This window comes from Anolis sagrei, chromosome 3 (assembly GCF_037176765.1).
Source record: "Anolis sagrei isolate rAnoSag1 chromosome 3, rAnoSag1.mat, whole genome shotgun sequence".
Taxonomy (NCBI): Eukaryota; Metazoa; Chordata; class Lepidosauria; order Squamata; family Dactyloidae; genus Anolis; species Anolis sagrei.
In genome coordinates this window covers 35354723-35376715 of record NC_090023.1, presented here as the reverse complement: position 1 = coordinate 35376715, position 21993 = coordinate 35354723, and the positions used below count along the sequence as shown (strand labels likewise).

General features: G+C 39.6%; 1 protein-coding gene across 4 annotated transcripts in view; it reads left to right on the top strand.

The window, feature by feature from the left end:
- The first annotated feature begins 4157 nt into the window (after window positions 1-4157).
- Window positions 4158-21993, top strand: part of SPART (spartin) — a 31786-nt gene continuing 13950 nt past the window's right edge. The window contains exons 1-5 of one of the 4 annotated variants that reach the window (XM_060770816.2): window positions 4158-4344; window positions 11107-11900; window positions 15000-15197; window positions 16725-16814; window positions 21041-21164. In XM_060770816.2, coding sequence (XP_060626799.2) covers window positions 11109-11900; window positions 15000-15197; window positions 16725-16814; window positions 21041-21164 — 1204 coding nt within the window. In that variant the 5' untranslated portion in view covers window positions 4158-4344; window positions 11107-11108. The remainder of the gene's footprint in view (window positions 4345-11106; window positions 11901-14999; window positions 15198-16724; window positions 16815-21040; window positions 21165-21993) is intronic. The other 3 variants (XM_067466598.1, XM_060770813.2, XM_060770814.2) reach the window with 3 other exon arrangements.

Sequence of the window (21993 nt, the reverse complement as noted above, 5' to 3'; positions counted from 1 at the left end):
TGTATATATAACCATTATCTGCATTTTTATGTAAATCCATGTGTTCTTTTTACCCGGGATTTATGCTCCTTTCATATTTTGGTAAAAGAGAACTGCAAAAACCTTTAGACAAAAGGTTTAGTGAAAATCCACCATAGAGATTATTCTTTGCATGATCTTCTTTATTAATAGGTTTATTTATTCCAGAAAGCAGCCTCACCGGATTTCCACATGTAGTTTTGTAAGGTGCAGAATTAAAATTGAGAAAACTGAACTAGATGCCATTTCGTAAAACCTTATAAAACAATGTTAGAAAACTAATATCAATAAAGTACATTATTTCCCAAATGGTATAGCATACAATATACTCAGATGATATTAATGTTCCAAAACAGCAGCCAACAATATTTGGCCATTGATGAATAACAACAGCACAACAAAATGAACATAGGGAAGCTATTGTTTTCCACAGTTATGTAAATTATCATTGACAATTAGACAACCACTGTACATTATTATAAAAATCTTAGTTTTGACAGATGACTCAAATTGCATCAGAATATAATTTCTTAACTTCCCAAAAAATCTGGATATAAGTGTTCAACTAACTCAAAAACAATAGAAGCCTGCCATCTAGCGTTACAATGTTGCTAATGCTACACCATAACAACAATCTATCTTATCTCTATCTATCTATACATACACATACATATAGTAAAAGTGAAAATACATTTGTGTGTATGTGTCTGGAGTGTCCACTTACATAGGCAAGCTCCCACTTCCACAAATTTATTTATGGGTAATGATTTTAGTAATGAGATGCTGAGGATTTATACTTTTATTAGTTTTATTATTTTATCCAATGTTATTTATGCAAAATGTTTTAATTGTTTTTATGTTATTGAAGGCATCAAATTGTGCTATTTGTAAACTGCCCTGAGTCGCCCTTGGGCTGAGAAAGGCTGTATATAAATATGGTAAATAAATAATAATAAATAAATATTTATGTATTGCATTTTTATACTGCTTTTCTCACCCTTGGGGGGACTCAAAGCAGTTCACAACATAATCAATGGCAAAATTTAATGCCTCACGTGTATTTTTTTAAATAATTTTTTATTAAGGGTATATATGGGTACATGGATAGTGGGAAAAATAATTTAAGGGAAATAGCAAAGTGGAACTGTCTTGAAATACAAATACAAAGACAACAAGTACAAATACCTCACATGTATAAACATCATGCATCAAATGTATAAACTGCTATAGGTCCCACTACTCAGGAGACACCAATGACCCTCCCTCCAATGACATTGCAGGTTATAGTGAGTGCCATGAACACATAGCCCAAACCTTGCCAATGTTCTTCCCAAACACCATACTGCCCACCATGCAAGGACAATTTCATCCTAGATGTTACATGTTTCCTCCACCACAGACATCCCAGTGTTTCTTACACTCTCCATTGGTGTGAAATAATAATAGAGTAAAATAATGTAAAGGTAATAATAATAATAAATAGAGTGAAATAGGTTCGCAGCTTGGGAGTGATCCTGGATTCATTGCTGAGCCTGGAACCCCAGGTTTCGGCGGTGGCCAGGAAAGCTCTTGGAAAGAGACTTGTGCACCAGCTGCGCCCGTACCTTGGGAAGTCAGATCTGGCTACGGCTGTCCACACTCTAGTCACATCCCGAATAGATTACTGCAACACACTCTTTGAAGACGGTACTGAAACTGCAGTTAGTCCAACGGGCAGCAGTCAGATTACTAACAGGAGCTACATACAGGGAGCATACCACCCCCTTGTTGTGTCATCTCCACTGGCTGCCTGTCCACTTCCAAACTCAATTCAAAGTGCTGGTTTTGACTTATAAAGCTCTTTACGGCTCTGGCCCAGCTTTCTTGTCCGAATGCATCTGCCTCTATGTCCCACCTCATAACTTAAGATCATCCAGGGAGGCCCTGCTCTCACTCCCGCCAACATCGCAAAAGCGGCTGGCAGGGATGAGAGACAGGGCCTTCTCGGCTGTAGCCCCCGCCTGTGGAACAAGCTTCCAAATGAAATAGGATCGACCCCATCCCTACTGGCATTCAGGAAGAAATTAAAATCTTGGTTTTGGGACCAGGCTTTCAGACAATAAACATAAAGCAGCACTTTGACTGGAAATGGATTGGCAAGACAATATATATGAGGATACGGTTTTATTGTTCTATCAATGGGCTTGTGGACTGAGTATTGTTTTTAATTTAACAACTGTTATGATAATTTGGTTATAATTAATTGCTATTGTTTTAACTCTGTATGTATTTATGGTTTTATACTATGTTATTGATTTGTGGCATCGAATTGCTGCCTTTGTTGGCCGCTCTGAGTCGTCCCGACCCTTCTTCCCCCCCCCCCCCCCCCCCCGGAGGTTGAGAAGGGCAGGGTAAAAATGCTGTAAATAAATAAATAATGTAATAATAATAATAGAGTAAAATAATAAAAGTAATAAAATAAGAGTAAACATGTAATAATAATAATAATAATAATAATAATAATAAAGTAAAATAATACATGTAATAAAATAATACTAATAACAGAGTAAAATAATAAATAACCTTGGCTTGAGTATAAGTCGAGGAGATGCTTTTTCAGTCTAAAAAGGGAGCTGATAAACTAGGCTTATACTTACGTATATACAGTATCTTACCCTGATATGCAGCTATGCAAAAAGATTTCCTCTGGAATAGATAGTATCCATACCAATGAGACCCCTGGTCTTGAAAATGCACTGATCTTCCTTTTCATAAGTTCAGCGCTTTAGAAGAGATTACTTGACAAGCCTTCCACTCTGTGCTTATAGATTTTACCCTTAAACCAAGTACTGACAAACTATTTTTAAGTATTTATTTATTTCAAAACAGCATGCTAGATTCCCCAGGCAAATAAATGTCTCAGAAATTTCCTCCATCTTGCTGTAGGCCAAATCTATGAGTGGATATTAGGTTTGTTGTTCCCAGGAGTAGAGAGAAATGCCGGCTTAAATATATTTTCCACTCTTATTGTTCCAGCCTTTTATCCTGCAGCAGTGGAAGTCATCTATTGACTTTTATTGGCAGGGTCTATCAGCACTGCATTTTCCATACTGCCCACAGAACTACAATGCTAATGTTCTCAAAGGGCTTCTGTCTCTTTTAAGAGCTCTGTGGCAGGTAGATATTCATGTTTATACCTAAATGTTTGTCTCTGTGTTTTTTGTTTGTTGGAATCCGCCCTTAGTCCTCAAGGGGAGATAGGGCAGAAAACAAATAAAGTATTATTATTATTATTATTATTATTATTATTATGTGTTGTTGAAGGCTTTCAAGGCTGGAATCATTGGCTTGTTGTGAATTTTCCGAGCTGTGGCCATGTTCCAGAAGCATTCTCTCCTGATGTTTCGCTCACATCTATGGTAGACATCCTCAGAGGTTGTGCGGTCTGTTGGAAACTAGGCAAGTGAGGTTTATATCTCTGTGGAATGTCCAGGGTGGGAGAAAGAACTCTTTGTCTGCTGGAGGCAAGTGTGATTATTACAATTGGCTATCTTGATTAGCATTAAATGGCCTTGCAGCTTCAAAGCCGGGCTGCTTCCTGTCTGGGGATCCTTTATTGGGAGGTGTTAGCTGGCCCTGAGTATTTCATGCCAGGGCTTTAATTGTAGGGTTTTTTTTGTTTGTTTTTTTACTTTGGCCACCAGTATTTTAAAAACTCTAAAACCAGGACATCAAATAAAGACCATCACACACGTACAAAACCGGGAATTCCATACAAGAATCAATCAGGGCCAGCTAACACCTCCCAACAAAGAATCCCCACCAGGCAGGAAGCAGCCAGGCTTGGAAGCTTTTTAAGAGCAGAGGCAGGATGGCCATCTGTCGGGAGGGCTTTAATTGTGCCTGGCAGAATGAAGTTTTGTTGGATGGCCCTTGGGGGGATTTCATCTAATTCTGTGATAAACAAGCCTGGTGAAGTACTGTATCCCTTTGCTTTGCCTTTCCCCCTCCAAACTACAACTCCCAGAATTCTTCGGGGAAGGTCGCCCACGTCACGACAATGGGATCAGGTTTTTCTGCTTGAGCTCATTACTGCCAGGGATAGGCAGACAATGGTGGGACAGCAGAAGTGCCTGGAGCTCCCCCTGGCGGCGGAATGTGGCGGAAGGGAAGCCCGTGCGGAGCAGAGAAAAACCGAGGCAAAGCGAGCCGACAGCTGACGGCAGCAGCCGGTCACGTGACCTGGGCCCCACTATTCCGATAGCTGATCAGAGGCAGAAGCAGCCGCGACCAGGAGGAGGGTCTCTCCTTGGAAGGCTCCGAAGAGATCGTGGCACTCCGGTTTCTGTGAGTGGAGGGGACACCAGGCAGAGATGCGTGTCTGAGGGTGTACGTGAGAGCGTGAAAGCAAGGAAAGGCACAGCTCCCTCGCGTCTAAGGGCAACTTCGGAACCCAGGGCTCTCTGGGAGTGCATCTACACTGTAGAATTAAAGCGGTTTCACCCACTTTAACTGCCACGACTCATTGTTATGGAATCATGGGAGCTGCAGTTTTACTGCCTTCTCTGCCAAGTCCCAGAATTCCAAAGCATTGAGCCATGGCAGTTAAAGTGATATCAAACTTCATTATTTTTACAGTGCAGACGCCCTTTCCGGTTGAAATCCCTCTTCTGTGTGAGTGGTTCTCAACCTGTAGGTCCCCAGATGTTTTGGCCTACAACAACCAGAAATCCCAGCCAGTTTACCAGCTGTTAGGATTTTTGTGAGTTGAAGGCTAAAACACCTGGGGGCCCATAGGTTGAGAACCACTGTTGTGTTGATTCCCTATAGGTGGGAGATAGGCTTTGTTCCCCTCTGCTGCTGAGAATGCACTCTGTGCATGCTCAGAGGCCAAACCTTTAAAAAGGAGAAGCCTTACTGTGTTAGTAGGCTTCAAAGCTGCGTTCTGCTAAAACCAGTTTTAAGTCATATCTGTCCATAAAGGCGTGTTTCCCTTGTGTTTTGTATATAGGCACAAATAGATCTAAATCTAGAGTTTGGAAAAGTTACTTTTTTGTGATTGTAACTCTCTGATTGCCCCTGCTTGGCTAAGTATTGAGAAGAGACATAATCCCAAAAAAGTATTTTACCTAAACATAGTCTGTAGATGGGTTGCTGTGAGTTTTCCGGGCTGTATGGCCATGTTCCCGAAGCATTCTCTCCTGACGTTTTGCCCACATCTATGGCAGGCATCCTTATAGATTGTGAGGTCTGTTGGAAACTAGGCAAGTGAGCTTTATATATCTGTAGAATAATGTCCCGGGTGGGAAAAAGAACTCTTGTCTGCCTGAGGGAAGTGTGAATGCTGCAGCCAGGCTTTGAAGCTGCAAGGCTGTTCAGCGCTAATCAAGCTGCCCAATTGCAGCATTCACACTTGCCTCAAACAGACAAGAGTTCTTTTTCCCACCTGGACAACCCCACTTGCCTAGTTTCCAACAGACCTCACAACCTTTGAGAATGCCTGCCATAGATGTGGGTGAAATGTCAGGAGAGAATGCTTCTGGAACATGGCCATACAGCCCGGAAAACTCACAGCAACCCAGTGATTCCAGCTATGAAAGCCTTCGACAACACATGATGGTAAATCTTCACACTTAGGACTTTGCAGCCCCTTTCTATGCAGTGTTTAATTTAATTAGTAGTTGTTGTCATACTATATTTAGTTACAACCTGCTTTTATCTTGAGTGAGACAGGCTTTCTAAATATATATATATCTATATAAGTTGTGAGTAATTGTGTCAAGATTGGGGCCAAGTTCTAATGAGTTCAATAGGATTTGCTCTGAATTAACTATTTCCATCGCAATGTTTTGATGTCTTCTGCACTCCAAAAGCCTATGTCTATACATAAACTTTATTATGGCCCATGGACCCACATCTGTTAAATAGATAACATACAGGAGCTAACAGAGTTACAAAACCCTATGCGTGCCTCTTTTACCTGATTTCTGAACTGCACAAGATATTTGGTTGAGTTGTGAGTAATTGCAGCAGTAAATGGCCTCCTGAATGGAAAGGAGTGGAGAACTAATTTATTTAAGAGATCCCTATCTCCGAACTTACTCCGTGATGGAGCATCAGGTGACTTGTGTATAATGAGGTTACAGATCACCTATTCAAAGGTGCATCTACACCAGGCATGGGCAAACTTCGGCCCTCCTGGTGTTTTGGACTTCAACTCCCACAATTCCTAACAGCCGGTAGGCTGTTAGGAATTGTGGGAGTTGAAGTCCAAAACACCAGGAGGGCCAAAGTTTGCCCATGTCTGATCTACACTGTAGAATTGATGAGTTTGGCACCACTTTAACTGCTATGGAATCACGAATGTTGCATTTTGGTGGGGCACCAGCACTCGGTGGCAGGAAGCCTAAAGACCTTGTACAACTACAACTCCTAGGATTCCATAGCATTCAACCATGGCAGTTAATGTAATGTCAAAGTGCATTAATTCTACAGTGTGGATCCAGTCTAAGCAGACCCATGCCTGGCCTGGATAGTTTTGGCAAAGGAGCTGCATCATCTTCCTTCCAGACTGAGTTTTCTGGTTGCAATCGAAAGTATTTGCAAACTGTTTGAATGAATCTTCCCCGGTGGCGTTGATGCCGGACTTTAGAGCCCTGTAAACAAAAGCTGGCTCCAGTCCACGATAAGCTTATGACTAGCACATTTTCTCTCTCACGTGCCTTGCTGATGGTAGCTGTTTAGCAGCCACACAGCTTATGTGTTGATTGTGTTTGTTTAAAGTTGTATTTTGTGGTACAAGTATTGTGTTCCTAGTCTCGCCCTGAAATATGGATTCTGTCATACAACTCTTATGCTCCAAAGCACACGTGGAGGCTCACAACTCAAGGCCCACAGGCCAAATCCAGTCTGTCGTGTCATTTTATGTGGCCCTCCTGATGCTGGACTACAATTCCTGTATTCCTCCTCATTCGACATCATGACTAGGACAGATGGGAGTTGGGATACAGTGACATCTGTAAAGCTGCAGCTAGTTCTGTTTAGTCAGGATACTGAGGTTTGAATTTAGATGCAAGGCTTATGGGTATGATGCGTGGCTTTAAAATGTCATTTAACCTTTCCTGAACCTCAGAGTCACAAGTACTGTTTAGTTGCAGTTCCCGTTATCCCCTGTTCCGCATAGCAGATAATAAAGGGGTGGGAGTTGTCATCTGGGGATCCCCCTACCGGCACAAGGGTTAAACCCTTGTGCCGGCAGGACTGAAGACCGACAGGTTGCAGGTTTGAATACAGGGAGAATGTGGGTGAGCTCCCTCTGTCAGCTCCGGCTCCCCATGGGGGGACATGAGAGAAGCCTCCCACAAGGATGATAAAACATCAGGACATCCGGCCGTTCCCTGGGCAATGTCCTTGCAGAAGGCCAATTCTCTCCCACCAGAAGCGACTTGCAGTTTCTCAAGTTGCTCCTGACACACACACACAAATAAATCTGGAGACCAAAACTGCGTAAAACAGAAGAACGTCGACCACTAGAACATTACCATTGGCCATCTGTATCCACGGATTGTCTCTTGTCAATGGATTCAGTGTCCCCTTGACGGAAATGAGTTTGGCACCCTGCTCCAAAGCCATCTGAAGTTGGTATTGAAAGCTACCACTTCCTATATTTTTATTACTGTTTTTGAACTACTACAGTAGACTTGGGCCCCCTGGTGGTGCAGCGGGTCAAACCACTGAGCTGTTGAACTTGCTGACCGAAAGGTTGGCGGTTCAAATCTGGAGAGCGGGGTGACCTCTCGCTGTTAGCCCAGTACCTGCCAACCTAGCAGTTCAAAAATATGCAAATGTGAGTAGATCAATAGGTACCGCTTCTGCAGGAAAGTAATGGTGCTACATGCAGTCATGCTGATCACAATAACTTGGATGTGTCTATGGACAATGCTGACTCTTTGGCTTAGAAAGTTGTAGTTATACAATGTCTTCAGTCTTTAGTCTTCCACTGTTTTCTGGCGCCTCACCAAAATACAGCTTTTGTTATTCTATAGCATTGAATCCTAGCAGTTAAAGTGGTGTCAAAATCATCAATTCTACAGTGTTGATGAGCACCTCTCCCCAGAGTTAGATACAACTAGATGTAATGTCAAGGGGAAATCTTTACTGTACATTTACCTTTACAGTACACTTAGTTAAGCGGAACTCAACAACTGGAACTCTCAAACAAACATAAAAAAATCAAACTAAAATTGTGTCCAGTATTCACAAAGCTGTTTTTATAATATGGAAAAACTGTGTTAATTTTTTAATTTCTTTTAATTTGCTTTTAATTACTGCATTTCAATAATATCAAGACAAAAGTTCCTATGGCATACTGCACATAGAATCATAGACCTCAAGGGCCATCCAGTCCAACCCCTGCCAAGAAGCAGGAAAATTGCATTCAAAGCACCCCCTTATCTTACTTGTAGTATAAAAAAAAAACCCCAGGAAAGAACAATACAATATTGTAAATGAAGAACAATTTTAATGAAACGTATAAGTTTTTCAATGGGAAGTGTAAGCCTGCTTTTGGCTGATGAGAGAGTCAAGGTAATTAGGATTGTTGTTGCTCTTTGCCTTCAAGTTTTTTGGACTTAGGGCGACCCTAAGTCTAAAGTTTAGGGCGCGGGTCAGGTAAATGACCTTGAAGGGCCATATCCGGCTCACAGGCCTTAGTTTGGGGACCCCTGATCTACTGTATCTTGTTACTCTGGGATTGGCTGAAATAATTTTGCTTCCTGAAAAAGAGGTGTATGGGATTATGCAGGCACATACCCCAACAAGGCATAATGTACCTAATTTGAATATATGAGATGAGAAATTTCCAAAGCACATCTCCCCATTCCTGACAATTAATGCAAAAATAACTGATTAAATACATAGCCATTTGTTTTCATGATACCCCCAAATCTGCTGCCTCACTATTTAGTAGCTTCACTCTTTTGCCCAGGAAGATTCCCTAAGCACCATAAGCTCAGTATGGATTAGTCTCCAGCACTACTACTTATCCCAGAAGGACTTGTGATCTGGGATTTAACTGGTGTGAAACCAAGGCAGTAGCCTCAGTTAGAAAGAAGTTGTATTGAACACATTCAGATTTAGTTCTCTATAAAGATAAATGGTCGTGGTCAGGCTGGACTGCTGGATATTGCTTTGTTCCTCAAGCAGTACACGTAATTTCAATGTATGGAAGTATGTGGAGTAGACTCAGTTACCTGAAACTCAAGCAATCAGAACTTTCAAACAACTAACAAAAAATTGTTTAGTTTTTTAAAACTAAAATGGAAGACTGCATTTGCAAAGCTGTTTTTATAATGCAGTAAAGCAGTGTTACATTAAGTTAAATTTGTCTTCTTTTGTTTTCATTACTGTATTTTAATATTAATAATAAGTCAATATAGAATTTATGGTATGAGTATAGTATTAGTTAGGGCTGTTTTTAGTAGTCACTTCCAAGCAACCAGAAACTACACTTACCAATTCCCACAAGTGCTGGTTAACTGAGACTCTATTGTGTGTATGTGTGTACACACTCACACACACACACACATACACATATATATGTTTTCAGAATCACTGTCAGGACTAATGTTGCACTCCTATATCCACTGCACCAAACAAGAGTCCAGGAATATAAGCAAACAGTTTATTTTAAAAACAAATAAAAGTTATATAAAAATCAGGAATAAAAAAAGAAGATATATAATCCAAAAAGGTCTAGCAACAGGTGATAACCAAACAGTCCTCCAAATGTCTCATAAAGTTCCAAAGATGACCAAGTCCATGAACAGCCAGAAATCAAAGATAAAGCGTAAGTCCACAAGCAAGAAGGTATAAAAAGTAAACACTCGAACAGGAATACAGGAACATAGAAAACCAAGGCCTGACTAGAACCAAGAACCAGAAGACTCAGGCTTAGCTTCTCACTCTAACGCTACATTGCCTGGACTGACCTTAAGATAAACAACTTGCTGTTTAATAGACACCCATGAAACCATTCCATTTCCCATGATTTTTTCCCAATACTGTCCCACGTAATCTTTCTGAACGACGCAATCTATTTTCTGCTCTAATTTGTATATAAAGACTTTTGTTGATCTTCATAACTACAAGTAGTTTCTCCTGGGAACCCTTTTGAATCACTCAGCTCTTCACTTGATTCCTTATCTACTGTTGCTACTTTTTACTCTTCTGAATCCTCTTGAGGCTCTGCACTTTCCAAGCCAGTTTTATCACAGAGAAAACAATAATCTCCCATGCTTGGATTTCCCAGATTTAAAGGCCCTTCATTTTGTGCCACAGGAAAGCTCCCAATTCTCTCTAAATCATCAGTTAAACCATCAGTCTCTAGCTGATCTACAAAAACTAAAGCCTAAATACCAAAAAAGCACTAGATACCATCTGATCCTGGAAGCTAATTGGGGTCAGCCCAGATTAGTACTTTGGATGGGAGACTTCCAAGTAACTCTAGGCTATATTTTGGAAATAGAAACTAGCAGAACTACCTCTGAATATTTCTTGCCTAAGAAAACCCTATGAAATTCATGAGGTCACCATAAGTCAACAGGTGATTTGAAAACATACATCACTGTCAGGAGCATTGTAGAAAATAACTTCTTATGGACTGTAACAATTCAGGTTATATCCCTGTTTCTGACACAAGCTTTGAACACATATGAAAGCTGGAATTTTAAGAAACTAAGTTATTCAAAGACTGCCATTAAATCTAGAGTTGATGAGAAGCAGATCTGTTACCGATGGAAAACTTGGACTTTGCATCGGTAAGAGAGCAGCCCATTAAATAAATACTGATATATCCTGGAATATAAAAAGGATTTCAGAAGCTTTTCAGTTATTGAAAAACTTCTGAAATAAAATATTATATTAACAAAATATAATAAAAGCAATGCATATGACTTACTTTTGTTTGTGTTGGGATCCTCAAATTTCTGAGTAGTTAAACAGATATTGCCTAATCTGGTTTTTCCCAGCCTTTCAGGTTGGAGAAAGCTATAAAAATGTTACCTTTCATTTTTTAATCTTCCTTTATTTATATTTTATTTCCCTTTTCAGCAATGGAGCAGCAGCAGGATCCAGCTATGCAAGACGATGCAAATGTGAAGGCGATTGAAGAAGAATACAGGAAAGCTTTTGCATTTGTTAATAAGGCCCTGAATGCAGATGAATTGGGACAAAAGGGAAAGGCACGGGATTATTATCGGCAGGGTCTGAACCACTTGGCAAAGGGAGTTAGCCTTCCATCTCAAGGCCCTGAATGCACTGGACCACGCTGGGAATCTGCCTGGCAAATGCAACAGAAAATGAGAGAGACTCTGGAAAACGTTCGTGCTCGCTTGAGCATCCTAGATAATAATACAAATCCTTCTACTCCAGAAGCTCCTCCTGCAGAGTCACCCAGGTTATATCCAGCAGTTCCTTCCCAAGAAAAGCCACAGAGGCCTCCAGTACCAAATTCACTGATTCCACCTTCTCAGCCGCTTGCAGCAGGTGGAAGGCAGGGGCAGATAGGTGTGATGAGTCCTTCGTCTTCAATGCCAAATGAAGCGCCTCCAGCCTATACCCCGGAGGCCACCAATGGGCACTATACCGTCTCTTACGGGACAGATTCCGGAGAATTCTCATCGGTTGGCAACGACTTCTACACAAAATGCACACAGCCACCTCCAGTGCAGAATTTTGGAGTAGATGCTGATGAATTGATCCTCATTCCCAGTGGGGTGCAGATATTTTATGTCACCCCTGATGGGCAAGTCAGTGCTCCCTCGTATCCAGGATACCTTCGCATTGTGAGGTTTTTGGACGCTGATGCTGCGGTGGCCCAGAATCGCCCTCCTGCTTTCCTTCAGGTAAGATCTAGATTTCTGCTTCAGTGATGTCTAATTTATTCGGAAGGCATTGAGGTGGTCTTCATTCAAGAGTTGTCAACAATTTTTATTTATATATTTGATTGGATGGATGTCATATTGAAGAGGGAACAAGCTTGTTTTCTACTGCTCTAGGGATTAGAATATAAAGCAATAGATTTGCAGGAAAAAAAACTGCAGGAAAAAAAATTCCATCTAAACATTAGAAAGAACTTCCTGATGGTGAGAGTACTTTGCCTGGGAGGTTTATAAACAGAGGCTGTCAGCAGAGCTTTGAGTTTGTATTTATGCATGGCTGATTGGAGTTTGGCTGGATGATCCTTGTGGTCTCTATTATTAATATTATGTTTATTTATACCCTGTTTTTTGTCTCCACAAAGAGACTCAAAGCGGCTACTATATGGTTCAATTAATGTATATCCTGCCTTTTCTCACAAAGGACTACCATGAAAAGTAAGGCAAATAATCTGAAAAATGTGTGTGTATGTGGCAGAGGTGTCCACTTACACAGACAGCCTCCCACCTCCACAAACAGGCTATAGTTCCAAGTGCTGAGAAGCCTCCATAGGCACTCCCTCAACTGACATTGCAGATTATAGTGAGCACCATGAGTATGTAGCCCAAACACTGCCAATGTCCTCCCCAAACACTATGGCCCTCTCCTCAAGGAATGCTTTCATTTGGGGAGAATTTCATCCTCGATTTGATGTGTTTCGTCCACCACAGGCAGGCATCCCAGGGTTCCTTGTGTGGAATTTGCATGACCCCACCCACTGCCTCTCCCTTAAACCTCTCCTATCCTTTCCTATGGCACACAGGAAACACAGAAGAATTGATCAGCAACTGAACAGACTGGAGGGGTTTGGGGGATTGACTCAACAGGATGGAAGTTGTAGTTCACCTTGCATCAAGGCAGAGCACTGTGACCCCCTTCGATTATGGACCTGGGCCACATTTGGTATGCAGAACCCCCATGACCAGGTTTGGGGGAATTGACCTTGTAGTTCACCCACATAGTTATGTTTTTTTTTTTTTTGAAGGGAGCATTAATAAAAAACAAAATCAAAGACTGGCTTTTTCCTAATAAATAGTGATACTAATTAACTAAATGGTATTGCCTAACACCACAAAACAAACAATGCTTTTTTCAAATAACCCAGGCACTGCCGGATACACAAAACTAGTTAAATTATAAAAGTGATCTACAACACAATTAAAAAGAAATCATTAGTAGAAAAACAGTCTACTTCCAGTTAAAGATTCTAAAATTCTAGTGCATTTCCCAAAAACCCAATTGAGTAAAAAAAAGTCTTTTTCTCTTAGTAGGGACATCTGCAGCCAGGGAGCAGACACCAGGAAAGCTATTGGAGATAATGGATAGATGGATCATGACCTGTTAGGATTGCAACCCATCAGGGTTGGCAGAGTTCGAGAGAAGTATTCCTTGAGTTTATTTGATGCTTTAGGCAGGTAAAGATTCAGGCAGACTTCTTTTAGAATAACAATGTCTGTTGACATATTACTTCATGCCCTCAATGATACAGGTATATTTCTTTTGAGGGTTAAAATACTTTGTATCTTAAAACCTATAAACTTTAACTGTTTCATCATGAACTATGCTGCTCCACACAGCTCTCCTCAATAAGAGCTCATTTAGAATCATAGAATTATTGAGTTGGAATAGACCTTGTGGGCCATCCAGTCCAACCCCCTGCCAAGAAGCAGGAAAATCACATTCAAAGTACCCCCAACAGTTGACCATCCAGTCTCTGCTTAAAAGCCTCCAAAGAAGGAGCCTCCACCACACTTTGGGGCAGAGAGTTCCACTGCTGAACAGCTCTCACGGTCAGGAAGTTCTTCCTAATGTTCAAGTGGAATTTGCTTTCCCGTAGTTTGAAGCCATTGTTCTGCATCCTAATCTCCAGGGCAGCAGAAAACAAGCCTGCTCCCTCCTCCCTATGACTCTCTCTTGCTTATTTATACATGGCCATCATGTCTTCTCTCAGCCTTCCCTTTTTCAGGCTAAACATGCCCAGCTCTTTAAGCCGCTCTTCATAGGGCTTTAAAAGAAAATACAAGGTTCAACAATTTGCTAGCCTCTAACATTAGCTTCTGCACACTAAGAAATCCAGTTTTATCCAGTTTAAAGCAGAAAACCTGGGATCAGATCCTGGGATATAGGACCTGTTTGGAGGGGCCCTAAGAAACTTCTAGCTCCAACTGACATTCTCTAACAAGGCTCAAAGCTCAACTGACTTCTCTAATTGGCATTCCTTTAAAAAAAAAACCTGAATGACCATCAGTCACATGGTCACAACCCCTCTTACTGCTTCAGTACAAAGAGACGAGGTAACTGCAAACTACAAACAAGACATACACTTTAGGTTACAAAATGACATCCTAATAAAACATTATTACAAAACATCACATAGAGGAGGCTTGAGAGGTTGCTTCCTCCAACAAGCTCTCTTTTTCCTCATCCAATGTGTCTCTGAAGGTGCTGGAGTGAACAAAATGTCTGCGAACATCTCAAAATACAGGAAGGGAGAATGTGGTATTTGAATTAACCTGGCCCTAAATATTAGAGTTTTTCCCCTTAGGGAAATTCAACTAATGTGTTTGTTCTGTCTTGGAACAGGGATTGTCAAACGGTGTTCTGGAAATACCAATTGAAAAATTTATAGTGAGAAGATGACACACAGGCTTCTGCTCTTGAAGCCTCTTTAAATTAGGCCTACATTAATTTTATAGGTACACAGTGACATAGGATTTTAATTTTATGATTTAGCAATGGCCACCTTATGTTCAGGATTAGTGTCCAGAATGCAAGAGCCACAGCATGGTGTTTTTGAAGCTACATTTTACACAATGAATTTTATGCAGGTCTGGAAATAGCCCTGTAGATATTGTATAATAATATGCACAAGAGGGATGCAATTTTCAACTGTTGGGTTTGTTCGGTCAGAGTTATAGATTCTTTGGTATTTGAAATTAGCTTGAAATTTCCTATGTGCTAATGTATTATTCATTAACTGGCATGGTTTTTATTTCAGTATGCCCTTTTTGCCTTCTTTCTTCCAGGTCTGTGACTGGCTGTATCCTCTTATGTGCAACCAGTCGCCTGTCCTCTCCTGTAACACTGGGGTCTACATGTTTCCTGACTTGATGTCTCAGGTGTCAGGGTCTTATGTGGGAGTGGTGCTATCTTCAGAACTTCCTGCTGCTGACAGAGAGCTGTTTGAAGATCTGCTAAAACAGATGTCTGACCTCAGAGTGCAGGTAAACACCAGCATTAATAAAAACCCATCCATTCGGCTGATCTAAGAAAAACAATGCACAGGGCTCATTGGGTGACACTGGCGAGCTCTTGAATTATGTAGTTCATGAAACACAATACATTTCAATAGTGTTGTCACAAGGACTTTTCTTTGAGGATGTAGAAGATAGTCCATATTGGAAAACCTCACTTCTGAAAAAAAATGTTAGAAGTGACTTGAGAAACTGCAAGTCGTTTCTGGTGTGAGAGAATTGGCTGTCTGCAAGGATGTTGCCCAGGGGACGCCTGGGTGTTTTGCCATCCTGGTGGGAAGCTTCTCTCATGTCCCTGCATGGGGAGCTGGAGCTGACAGAGGGAGCTCACCCCGCTTTCCCCAGATTCGAACCACTGACCTGTCGGTCAGCAGTCCTACCGGCACAAGGGTTTAACCTATTGCACCACATCTGAATGAATTTGGCTGAAAATTAGTTTCAGGTGTAGTTTTCTGAAGGGCAGGGAAGGTGAGGAAAGTAGAACTCCCCCTGCTTTCAGGATCTCTTTAATTAGCTCTAGGGGGATACTATTGATGAAGGCACTTGTTCCCAGAAAAGTACTTGTTCCCAGAAAAGTAAAAGCAAAAGTAAACAAAATCTTATCCTTATATATATTTTTAAATGATTTCAAAACTTGGCATAGTCCGTTTTAATCATGAAGAGGCCATTTGTTCACTCTACTCATGAAATCTGCAAATATTATTTGATGGTCCATCACTCCAGCAAAGAAATTCCACTTTAAGAAGATAGAAAGTAGAAGTCAGAGAAGGCAAATTTCCAATTAGATTTTTTTCAAGTAATGAAATAAAAATTGAATACTGAAAAATGAGGGTGGGGGGAAGGTGTACAGATTGAAAATCTCTTATCCAGAGTTCTGAAATTGAAAATGCTCCAAAATCCAAAACTCTTCACATGAGTGGTCGAGATAGTGATGCTTTTGCTTTCTGATGGTTCAGTGTACATAAACTTTGTTTCATGCATGAAAATATTAAAAATATTGTATATAAATTATTTTCAAGCTATATTGATGTGTAATAAATGTAAATGAATTTTGTGCTTAGACCTGGGTCCCATCTCCAAGATACCTAAATATGGATGTATATAGTAATGTGGTATTCTGACACCCATAAAAATCCCAAACTTTTTTGGCCACAAATATTTTGGGTAAGGGATAACCAGTCTTTAATACATGATCTTTAAATGCTAAATTTATTAGCATTGTTGTTGAATATATATATACTATTTTATAAAAGAGTGGTTTCAGCTGTCAGTCATCTGATGGTCAACGATCTGATTTTGAAATTACTTATTCCAATATTCCTCAGACATATGGGGAGATTTACTAATGCTTGAGTCTACCTGTGTGTGCTTCATAGAAACAGAACTTCTCTGCACTGTGTGATATTATTACTTGTTGCTGTTGACCAGTGCAGAATAGATGCATTGTTGACCCTTCATCCTTGTGAATCTATTCATGTCCTCGATATGGTACCACAGGTTCCAGGATCCAATGAGGGGCAACTCCCAAGATCTCACAAAGAGCTTTTTGAGGATCTATTAAAACAGAAACCTGATCTCATAGCCAAGGTAAATTTTAAGGCTATGATTTTTAAGTGGTGACTCACTCTTACTACATTTACACATTTAAAATTTAATAAGGAATTGCCTTTGTTTTGTGGTGTGGGGTTTATTGGCTGTTAACTGAATGTGCCAGCAGCAAAGAATTATACATTAAATGTAAACATTGAAAATAGCTCGATACATGTGCCTGGACCATGCTTTTGGATCATGTGATTTTCATGTTAGGTTTTTATGTTTTGTAAGGCATTGAATTTTTCAGTGAATATGCTGGAAACCACTTTGAGTCCCCCAGGGGTGGGAAAAGTGGTATATAAATGAAGCAAATAAATAAATAAATAAATATCTCATTTCAACAATTGAGGAAATATTGCTTGGCAGTCTGTAATAATATGGCATGTATACAAAAATGAGAATATAATCAAATTAGAAAAAGATATTTGAGTACCAGAATATATCAGGGATGAAATAGATTCTGTGTACATAAAGGACAGAAGTTATGAGATGGTCCCGTGCATCAGACCAATTCTGTGTACATACAACTTTGATAGTCAGTAAAATTTAGAAGATGGAACAATTAGTTTCATTTCTTGAATTAACATATTTCTTGGTAGAGTGGCCTAATTAATACGAATTAAAAATAAATGGGTTCATGTAATATACATTGTCTTGAGATTGGACTGAGACCAGTTCTTGAGGCCTGCACACTCTCATGCTCCCCTCCATGTTCCTAGCTTTAGAGGTAATAATGGTTAAACATCATGTACTAAGATTATAACAACCAGGAAACTGTTTGAGACAGTTATAAACCAGAAGATACCATGCTAAATGTAAAAGTTATTGAGCAATTTTATTTTGTTAAGAACCACGAGAGTGTTCGCAAAGAATATTTCATGTTTAGCTTTTTGTCAATTAGGTGCTTTTGTGTGAGGAGGGGGAAATTTTGACATTCAAGATTTTAAGATGTTGTGTTATATCAAGCATACAACAATGCAAATTCAGTATACGGTATAGCCCCTATAATAATGTGGGACACTTTCTCAGATTTCGCATGTATATGCAAAACCTCAAACAATAGCAAACCCTATTGCAATGAAGATCTGATCTAAGATTACCTTAGAATGATTCTGGGGACCCTGAAAATGCATAGAGATCATATATTTTATCAGACATGACTAAATAAATCTACAGATACTGATCTCCGCTGGTTTAGAAACTGGTTTAAAAACAAATATTACTACTGTACTAATACTGGTTCTGGTTGACTGGCAACTTAACAAATTTGAGTGAGCTTTGATCTGATCTTTGTTTTGAGCTTGAGTTTGGGTTACCAAATACCTATTTCTGTTTCACAGTGACACACTTAAGGAGCTTATAGCGGATTAATTGGAAATATATGTCAGTTACTTACATTTAGCTCCTGCTGTTCACATGAGTCAGGACTATTTTTAACTGATATCCAAGGATGTCAGGCAATAGATACAAATGGGAGGTCAACCCAGCAATTCTAGGAAGAAGATCAAATATTTTTTTGTTCACCTATCTAGAGTAGTGACCATTGTATCACACCAAGAAATTGACTTGCAGCAAAATATGTTCCATGAATTTCTTATGGGAGATATTAAATAGAAATATATTTATCTAAATGATACATTCTAATGAAAAATTATTGTGTTCTTGGGTCAACTGAAGTTACTAGCCCAAATCCAGTTGCCAGTATCAAATAGAGAAGTCCAACTGAATAAGTAAGAGTCAGATAAATGCTGATTTAGTATTCAACAGACATTGGAAATTCCATAACCTATTGGAAATAACTGTACCATAACCTTATTGAAAAGGTAAAAATGATGTTACACCCGTTTAGCAAATGTGACTTTCCATGAATATGTGGAGACCACCTTTTGAAAACCACTAGTAAAAGAAAAATGACCTTGTTAGAAGTCAACTCTTTAAACAAGTGATATTCATAAGCATTAATGTAATGGCACACAGGTAACTCAGCTGTTAAACTGAAAAACCGTGTCTTTAAACTGCCAAGGATAAAGACATGCCACTACAAAAATATATTTGGTTAGCAGAGGATGGTTGTTTCTTTGAAGTTGAAGTTGCCCATCTACTCTCCCTTAAAAACCTCTTGTTTAAAATATGCACTCAAGAGAAAACAAAGTAGTCTTCCTTAAAAATAACATATTTATTCATAAACAACTTGTATATATTCACCATACAGGCACATTTCTTATTAGAGTTCACTTAAATAGATGTAGTTTCTTCCCGGTGTTGAGTACACAGAGTACTTAATCAATTGTCCATAGTCTTTAAGTATAACTGTACTCACTGAAGTCCACAAGTCATACTTTACTACTGAAGTCCAAACAGCAACGTACCTCCACCTCCACTGAGATCTGATGCAAACAATATAACAACAATGGAGTCCCGTGTGTGAAGAACCTACCACGCCAAAGAGGTACAGTCAAACTGGCAAACCAAAATGTACATACAATATAGGTTAACAATTATACACATTTACAAACAGTTAGTGGAGGCTTGGAAGGTTGCTATTTCCAACAACAGAAGATTAAATGGCTGCTGCTCTAGAAAGGATTAATAATAATTGCATTTAGTCCTTTACATGAAAAAAGGGATAATGTCAGAATTTTAGCGTACTGGTGTCAAATCCGTGAAGCCTTTTTGGAGCTGTGATTGTGTATCTTGGTAGACACACACATTGTGTATATTTGGTAGACATACATATAAATGTTATATTATAATAATATAACATGTCAAAATAATATATTTTCAGTATGCTTCTCTATCCATAATTGCTGTTGCTTTCTCTTTAACTGCAGTTTGATGTCTGGTTCCTAATCTAAAATCTGTTGCTGTTAGTTATTTCCCTCCGTAACAACAAAAGACATGTCACATGCTCTTGTTCCTGGCTGTGCCAGCGTGCAAAATGCCAGAGAGAAATGAAATGAATGCAGTTCTATTGTTTGTAAATTCAAAAGGGGAAAAACATGTAGGATAAAACCACCCTTCTTTTCACTCGATCTTTCATAAAAGCGTTCTCCTTTCACTCCTGATTTTCTAAACAAAGGGATGCAATGTGTGGACACTTAATAATACCGGAAGGCAATGAGGATGGGAAAAATCCAACCTTCTCATTCTGAAACATGTGTCATTACACATAATCTGCCTTTATACTTTAAAAAATTATAAAAAAATATGAAATGCTACTATTTTTTTAAAAAAAAACAAGGCCAAATAACTAAGTAATCAAATTAATCAGAACAAAACAAAGTATGAAAAAAATAACTGGGAAACCCCATTTAGTTTCTAAAATAAAACTTTTCTAGAACGGAGAAAGGTTGTGTTTCTGAACTAACCTCACTGAATCCCTCTGGTTCTTGAATCTAGAAGCCAGTCTAGTAAATCAAAGTGAGGTTATGTAACTAGGGTAAAGGTAAAGGTTTTCCTTTGACATTAAGTCTAGTTGAGTCTGACTCTGGAGGGTGGTGCTTATCTCCATTTCTAAGCCAAAGAGCCGGCATTGTCCGTAGATCTCTCAAAAGTCATGTGGCTAGCATGACTGCATGGAGCGCTGTTACCTACTCACATTTCATGTTTCTGAACTGCTAGGAGCTAACAACGGGAGCTCACCCCATTCCTTGGATTCGAACTGCCGACCTCTCAGTCAGCAAGTTCAACAGCTCAGCAGTTTAACCCACTGTGCCACTGGGGGTTCCAAGGATGCAATTTAATAATCCACTGCAGCTGTGCTGAATAAAATCATATAAACATACTAACTTGGAAAAGGTAAATCTAATAAAGTGTGCCAGAGTCAGCATGTTGTAGTGATTTGATCATTGAATGATGGCTTTGTAGACCAGGGTTCAATTCCATTCTTAGCCACGGAAATCCAGTGGCTTGGGTGAATCATACACTCTCAACCCCATGATAGTATTGCTATGTCGGGAATGACTTGAAGGTACACAAAAACAACAATAAAGTGTGTCCAGTGCTTATGTTTTGGAGAGAATGGGGCGTGCAACTAAATCTAGATTCCTTGGCTCCCACAACTGAAACCAGAGTTAGTGATGTCAGCACAGTTGTATAGGACGGAATGGGAAGTATTACAGTGACAACAGAAAATTGCCAGATAACTACCTTACAGCTTTCCTTTACTTTTGCTCTTACTATTTGTTATTCATAGCTATGTCTTTTCATTTTTTTTCCAGCCAGGTGAAGCTTCAAGTGATGCCATTAACCTCAGCCACACTGTACCTGTTCAACCAGTGCCTGAAGAGAGGGAACGGGAGTTACCTGTCTGGAGTGAGAAAATAGCCCAGGGAATCTTATCAGGTATCCTCTGAATAGGAACAGCACCGTCTTAAGCTAGTCTCTTTTCATAGGGGAATGTGGTGGTTTATTTTCCTTTCTAAGAGCACAACTGCTAAATACTTCTGCAAATAGAACTGTTTAGAATTCACATGATAGAAGCAGGAAGATTGTTTTCTCTGTCATTACCTTTGTTTGGCATTGGGATGCAACAGAAACACATATGTTATAAAAATTAGATTATATATATACAAACCTAGGGCATTTGTGATATTAAGAGGATTTATTTTCAGATTTTGGGCACTATAGTCCCATTTAAGGAAAGCTATGGCCCCCATGTTATATGGATCCCAAACTATGTTCATATATTTGAAATGAATAGTACATGTCATTCAACAAATTGAGAGAAGAACTGGCTGGTTGTAATTTAAATCCTAGTTTTCCTATGCCACTTTAGACTATTGCGGCAGGGGGAATGTTTTTGAGTGCTTTGCCGTATAAAAAGTTGCCTCTGCGGAGTAAAGCTGTCATTTTTCTTTTCCTGCTTATTGAATGTAAACCTCTGAGCATGAAAGCATTTGAAAATATGATGTGCCAGCCATCTTATGTGGTATAGTCAATATTTTTACTGTCTCCTGGAGAATGAGTGAAACAGCTGTGAAGCAACACAGTACAAACATTACAGCTATTTTAGCTGCTTTCTGGCTGTATTATTTGCTCGGTGTTGGCAGCCACACATCTTTAGGTTTGCTGTATTAATATTTGGCTAGAAAGTGTATTTAGCATTGGGTTGCTGTGAGTTTTCCAAGCTGTATGGCCATGTTCCAGAAGCATTATCTCCTGACATTTTGCC